The following is a 7,113-nucleotide window of genomic DNA, read 5'->3' as shown; positions in this document are numbered from 1 at the left end:
CCCGGCGAGGGGCGTGTGCAAGGGCCCGGGATCTTTGGGCCCCATGTTCACGGAGCTAAGGACCAAGCTGAGCCCCCCGCGAGGCCGCGCCGGGGCTGTGCGCGCCGGCTTCGGGGATCGCCGGGATGTGGACGGTGAGCAGGGTTTCGGGGATATCGCGGGTTGGGGGCTCGAGGACCAAGAGGAACGGGGGCGGGAACTGGCTAAGTGGCGGCTTGCCGTGGAGGGGGTGGGGGAGGGCGCGTCCTGGCCGAACGGGGTCTCCGGTGTCTTTGTCCAGAGCTGGGGCGGGGGGCGGGTATTTTCAGGCCTCGGGGATCAGCGCACCCTTGGCTTGGAGGAGGTTACCGCCTGGGGCTCCTGTCCTCAGGCTCGCACCATCCTGCGGTCACCTTTTCCCTCGCGCACCCGCCCTTCCATCCTCAGCTCTTGCAGCCGGCCGAGAGGGAGCCGAGGCCACAGTAAGGCATGTGCACCCCCGCCCCATTTTACGCTGGAATTCTGACGTTGGGGCTAAGAGGGAGGGACGGAACGACGGGCAGACGGACGGAAAGATGGAGATCCCTCCTGGTGCTTGGGCAGGAAATGGGCGGGGCCCGGCTGTACCCTGACAGGTGCAGCGCGCTCCGTGGCATCTGACTGGTTCGCCCAGAGCTTAGCTCTCTCGGGCCCTGGCCCTGCATGTCTCCACGAAGGCCCTGAGACGCAAGACCGAGCGGCTCAGGCATCTGTGTCCCGAAAGATTTATTAGTCCCTTTCCACAATACTAAAAGCTGCATCAAGGCAGCCACACCACACCTGGACCTCAATTTTAGAGTCACCTAGTGTCATCAAATTCCAGAAAGTTGCAAAAATGAAGGGAGGGAGGATGCTAAGTCGGAGCAATCTTAAGGGGTAAAAGGAAGGAAAGTAATAGGTTTCCCCCATTACTGAGAACTCTTGGGCGCATTGCCAAACCCTGCCCTCAGGGTGAGGGTTTGTGAGGCTGTGAGGTTGTGTCCATGGGAGTCAGGATCTCTCATTCTACTGCTGAGAGCCAGTGAGGCAAGAGCCCTGGCCAAGAACCTGATCCTGTCTGCTGAGTTGGGGCCTGGATGCTGTAAAGATGAGGACAAGCCTGGGCCCAGATTCCTATTTCTCACCAGGGTTCTATTGACTTGTGGATACCATACAGAGCCTTTATCCACCCACCCATCCATCCATCCACTAATCTGCAATATTTCTGGGCACCTCCTCTGTGCCCAGGCCTGTGCAAAGTGTTGGGAGGAGCTTATCTGGGTTTCTGCCCTCCCATGACCTATGTGAGCAACAAGCCCAGAAATGGGAGTGAAACTGAAACTTCAAGAGTAAAATTAACTCTGCATGGGGAATAGAGGCTGCAAGGGGTCACTGTGGCTCCCTGAGCATATGGCTGGACCCTGCACACCTGTGCCGAGCAGCCCATGCCCTCTGGAAGCCCACCACCAGCAGGAGCTGTCCTGGGCCAAGGGCTCTGGAGCAGGTGGAGGAGCAGCAATCCTGGTTATTGGCTTGCCCAGAGTCCATTCAGGCCTTTTATTGATGGGTCAGCAGATGAGCACAACAGGACAGGAACCAAGTCTCAAATGCTAGTTATGGCTGCAGAGACTGGGTGTCATCACTGGTGAGGGGCAGGCAGCATACCTCAGGGGGTTCCCACCATGTCTGGGAACCATGTCTGGTTCAGCACATGTCAGCCCAAGGCAAGGGTGAGACCAGGCTTGTCTCAGGATAGCCCCTCACCAGGCTATACGTCTTAGGCTCCCTGGTGGGCACATTTCCTCTCTAAGCACAGTCCTGCTCCCCAGAGTATGACCTGTGCACTCAGAAGGAGAAAGGTGTCTCCAGATCATCATCCTTGGGCTGGGTGGGTACTCAAGACAGCTCTTGTGTACTTCCTTTCTGCCTCTGGGGGGTTGGGAACCTCTAACTGGGAAGGTGGCTCTCTGTGTTGGGAGGGAAGACGGGTTGAGCAGGGTGCTGGCTTGCAGAGAGAGGGTCCTCTGGCCCTGCCCCTGACCACTCTGACCAGGCACCCGTGCTCTGCAGCCACAGCACACTTCAGCTTCTGCCGAACTCTCCTGGAGCACACAATGTCCGCTGAGAGCATCCCCTGCCACCTGCCTCGGACGCCAGGCACCAGCCTCACGTGGCATGACTCCCGTAGCCAGAGGGCCACTGGCAGCCGGCCAGTCAAGCTCCTGCAGCAGCCTGGCACAGAGGCCCCCCAGGTACCCACTGATCATACCCACCTCAGCCCCTGGCCTCCCCATCAGCTCACTCCACCTGCCACCCATCTCCCCCACAGGGCCGGCTATACTCTGACCACTATGGTCTGTACCACACAAGTCCTTCACTAGGCGGCCTGACGAGGCCTGTGGTCCTGTGGAGTCAGCAGGACGTCTGCAAGTGGCTCAAGAAGCACTGTCCCCACAACTACCTCGTCTACGTGGAGGCCTTCTCCCAGCATGCCATCACAGGTATCCTTGGTGGCTGGAGTGTGAGGGGCATGAGGATTCCCTGGAGAGCCCCACCCCCAGCCTGACTCAGTTTCTCTTGCTATCATTTCTTCCTTCTTTTTTTTTTGTTTTTTTTTTTTAATATTTTATTGTCAAATTGATTTCCATACAACACCCAGTGCTCTTCCCCACAAGTGCCCTCCTCCATCACCACCTCTTCTTCTGTTTCCACCTAGTCAACTTCTCCTAGGGCTGTCTCTTTGCAGAATCTCCCATTGCCTCCCCAGTGTGTTTCTGTTTTTTTCTGGCTTTCCTCTGCCCAGGCTTTATCCATCCTTGCCTTTCCTCTGCCTGTCCCCTTCTTTCCTGGTCTGTCTCTCCCTTTCCTCATTTCTCTGTCTCTGCCTCTCTTTTTCTTTAAGTCTATATCCCCCTCCTCCCTCTCTCTCTCTCTCTCTCTCTCTCTCTCTCTCTCTCTCTCTCTCTCTCTCTCTCTCTCTGCCTTGGCTCTTAATGCCCCTTAGATGTCAGATGTCGACCTTGGCTTGATCCCTCCTCCCCCCTCTCCCAGGCCGGGCGCTGCTGCGGCTGAATGGGGAGAAACTGCAGCGGATGGGGCTGGCACAGGAGGCACAGCGACAGGAGGTGCTGCAGCAGGTGCTGCGCCTGCAGGTGCGCGAGGAGGGGCGGAGCCTGCAGCTGCTCAGCCAAGGTCAGTGGGAGGAGCCAGGAGTGGCATAGAGGCTTGCGGGTGGGGGAGAGGCTGGGCTATGGGGCCCAAGAGGAGGGTAGGTGGGTTGACCTCAGGAGGGCAGCTGTAGAAATCTGGTAAGAGCCATCTGGTGCCTGGGGCAGAGTGGAAGATACCAGAGATCTCCACCCCTCCTCACCCCCATCCACCCATAGCCTCCTTCGGAAACATGTCCTAGCTGCTGCCTGAGGCTTGAACCCCAGACCCCAGCACTGTGACCGGAGCTTGTGGCAAGGATGATGCAGAGCTGGCACACAGCCCCTCTCGGACCCTGCAAGAGGCCCCAGCGGCTGAGCCCAGCCCAATGGACAGGTGGGACCAGGATTGCCATCTCTGGCTATACATTCTGGGCTGTTGAGCAGGTGCGGGCTGCTCAGGTGTGGCCCTTCCTTGCAGGACCTGAGCCCAAATGCACCCTCTGGTGCTGCTGGCAGCATGCAGGGCAGCCACCTGGAGCCAGAGCAGGGTCTGTTTATCCCCCCTAGACTCCTGGGGAGTCTGTTTATTTATATTCCCTTCACCCACACTGATGTCTGTGCCCTATTGCCTGCTGAGTCACGCTTCCTTCGGGCATCCTGCCCTCCCCCAGGGCAAGAGGTCTATCTGTCTGCCCATTTGTCCAGTTCTACACCCTCACTCAGCACCTAGAGGACAGGCGGAGTAAGCTGTGGAGGCTCCCTTTGGCGAGTGCTCTTCCCCTGCCTCACCCAGATCAGCAGCAGCGGCGGCATCCGCTGGGCACACCAAGCCAAGCGCTTTCCCTTAAGCCAAGCGCTTTCCCTCGTTATTTCTGAAACCCTCACCACACCCCCATCTATTCCCAGGAACTGAAACAAGAGAGGTCTGGGGATTCCTTGGGTGCCCAAGACCTCACCCAGCACCATGAGAATCCCATGACTGGGATCACGCTCAGCTGTGTCCTGACCTTGGGTTTGGGTGTCCCCCTCCTCTCACGGCTGCAGAGGCTGCCTCTGAGGGACAGATGTGGGCATGTATTCTCACTGCTCCTCTCCCTAGAAAATTTGAATTCACACAAGAGACTGTCCTGAGGGCTGTGTCCCCAACCCCTGCCCACCAAAGACCCAGCACCTGAGCAAACACTCTGTGAGCCAGAGGACCCAGGGTTTGGGACTGGTGCTGCCCAGCAGAGGGACAGTGAGGGCAGTCCTGGTAGCGCCCACCCTCTTGCTCCTCTGCCCGCCCACTCCTCTAGGGGACTCTGAAAATCTCAGGGACAGATGAGGCTAGCCTCCAGCCTCCTCTCTGTGCCCCAAGCCGGCCTCCAGATGGAGGGTGGTTGTTGCAAGATCCTGAGTGGAATTTGGGTAACTGGCCTGGTGCCCCCCACCCTGTGGGCCCCCATAGGAAGCCCCCTCCTTCTGTCTGTCCACCCTGATTGTCCCAGCCCACCTTGTGCCATCAAAACGTTGTCTTTTCTGGAGGGCCCTTCCTATCACTGCCCAACTTTCTCCCTCCTTTGTCTTGCCCCCACCCTGCCATGCTCTTGTCTTGTCTTCTTTGTTTTGCGCTTTTTTATATTCTGACAAAAAGACCAGAAATAAACCTGGTTCTCAAGTGCCCCAGTGTGGTGTTTGGCTCAGGCCAACTGGGTGTTTGACAGTGGGAGGAGTCCTGGGTGTAGGGGCCCTGGCAGTGGGAGGAGGGGGTGCTGCGTGCCCAGTTCTGGTGCCTCCACAGGGCCACTAGGGGGCAGTGGTGTCGCATCTTGACAGCACACCTGTTTACCCCAGGGACAGGTAGGGAATCCTGGGCACAGCCCTGTGGACTGCACCTAGATGCACAGACACAGCTGTGTTACTTTCCTGGGGCCACCATAACGAATGACCCAGCTGGGAAGCTTAACACAACAGAAACTGATTTCATCACAGTAACACAGGCTACCCGTCTGAAAGCCAGCAGGACCACAGTCCCTCCTGGAGCACAGGGTAGAATTCTCCCTCACCTCTCCCAGCTTCTCGTGGCTGCCCTGGGGATTCCTGGGTTCGTGGCACATGGCTCCATCTCAGCCCCCGTGATTACATCACCTTCTGTGTCATATCTTCCTCTTACAAGGAAACTTGTCCCTGGATTTAAGGCCCACCTGGATAGTCCCAGATGATCTTCTCATTTCATCAAGATCCTTAACTTCAGATCTGCAAAGACTTTTTTTCCAAATAAGGTCCCTTTCATGGGTTCTAGGGACTTGACATGACAATCTTCGGAGGGGCTCCATTAAGCCCCTTGCACAGGGTAATGGCCTGACATAGGAAACACATGGGTCACAACAACACCCTGAAATATGTACCCACACAGCAACCACACAATCACATGGTAACACAGAGACATAAGCTGACTACAGGAGTCTGTGGAGACACAGAGACACAACGATACTGGTTTCCAGATCCACAGGACACCGTGGCACACAGTGACCCCCTAACATACAGAAACACAGAGGGCATAGCACACACAATGCCCCGACATCCAGACATGCTATAGCCTGGAGACACATCTGCTAAGATACAGATTTCCCTACACACACACACACACACACACACACACACACACACACACACCTTGCAGCTAGTCACCTGGATACTAACATACAGACAGGCATCCTTTTCCCCTAGTACAGGACACGTACACATACTCTAACGTCAGATGTCTACACAGGACGCTGCCTGGCACATGTGGTCACGAAGGCACACACCTATCAAAAGACAGTGAAACGCTCCATACAGGGCCATGCAGACTTATACCGGGAAACATGACAAACCTGGCTGCATCTCATGCACTGACCCCTCCCCAAATCCTGGATGTCCTGTCCCTAGGGTGGGCACAGTCAACAAAGGGAGGATACTTCCTCTTCCTCCTGGGGTCATGTGGGCCTTTCTCTGGCTCTGATTTCCAAGGTAAGTCCTAACCCCGTGAACCCTCCAGAGAGGGCCCTTACCCCTCTCTCTGGGAGCACTGTGTGCCAGCTGTTAGAGAAGCAAGTCTCAAGAGTTCCTATGAGAAGAGGCAAACCCCAATCTATGTCTTTTGTGCTCTGACCCAAACCTGTTGCAGGGTAGACAGAAAGGTGAGTGGGGATAGGTGTGGGGGGGTGGGAAAGGCTTCAGGGACGGAGGTGCGCTTTGTCTCTGCTTCCTAACCAGCACCTCTTCCCTTGCCTCATTCATTCCCAAATCCTAGTAGGGATGGTGCCCCATTACCCCCAGACCTGATACCTGTGTCCCCTGGGTTCTGGGCCACAGCAGAGCAAGGCACTGGCTCTAGCCACTGGTCTAGAAACACCCCCTCTGAAACAGACAGAGGCTTGTCCGATGGTCAGTAATCCCAAGAGAGCCCGTGGCCTCAAACTGCCCTAGCACTGTTAGTAGCCAGGCAGTCCCCTGACTGTGGCCACAGGCAGTGGTCGTCACAGGGCTGGTGGGAAAAGATCCAGATCCCGCTTTGCAGGCCCCAATCTCCCAGGGGCCGGGAGTTCAGGCTCCCAGAGGACCGTGGTATCCATCGCTGCACCTTCTCAGGGCCAATACCTAGAGGAATCTGGTCCCTTCAATCCGCGTACACTCGGCTTGGGGCTGTTCCCAGCGCCCCTACAGTGCCTCAGTTTACCCCGCTGCCTGAAAAACGCCTCTTGCCTACGGGCGGCATAACTTGCCACTTTGCACTGGAGCCCCAGTGATGGAGCCAACGGATCCTGGAGCCAGCAGAGGGGGCCGGGCCGATGGGCCGCCTCCCCCCAACCGGTTCCTCCCCGTCGCGGATCGGCTGTAGGAATACCGCGAGAGTTCGCCCCCTCCCCCCCCACAGTAAAACTGTCAAAGGTGGGAGGGGCGGGAGCGCGCATGTGCGCAGCGCGGCGCGCAGCCTGCGCCGCCC

At 57.2% G+C, this 7,113-nt stretch overlaps 1 protein-coding gene across 2 annotated transcripts; it reads left to right on the top strand.

Moving 5' to 3' along the window:
• On the top strand, positions 1-4,806 carry SAMD10 (sterile alpha motif domain containing 10). Of its 2 annotated transcripts, none has more exons than XM_029917173.1 (5): positions 1-134; positions 2,068-2,249; positions 2,327-2,498; positions 3,049-3,149; positions 3,384-4,806. In XM_029917173.1, the coding sequence occupies exons 1-5, from the start codon at positions 44-46 to the stop codon at positions 3,444-3,446; spliced, it is 609 nt and encodes a 202-aa protein (XP_029773033.1). In that variant the 5' UTR covers positions 1-43; the 3' UTR covers positions 3,447-4,806. The 2 variants fall into 2 exon arrangements, with proteins under 2 accessions (XP_029773033.1, XP_029773032.1); XM_029917172.1 differs by having other exon boundaries at positions 3,049-3,189.
• Positions 4,807-7,113: the final 2,307 nt, after the last annotated feature.

This window comes from Suricata suricatta, chromosome 12 (assembly GCF_006229205.1).
Source record: "Suricata suricatta isolate VVHF042 chromosome 12, meerkat_22Aug2017_6uvM2_HiC, whole genome shotgun sequence".
NCBI lineage: Eukaryota > Metazoa > Chordata > Mammalia > Carnivora > Herpestidae > Suricata > Suricata suricatta.
The sequence above is the reverse complement of the archived record's forward strand: the minus strand, read 5'-3'. Positions and strand labels throughout refer to the sequence as shown.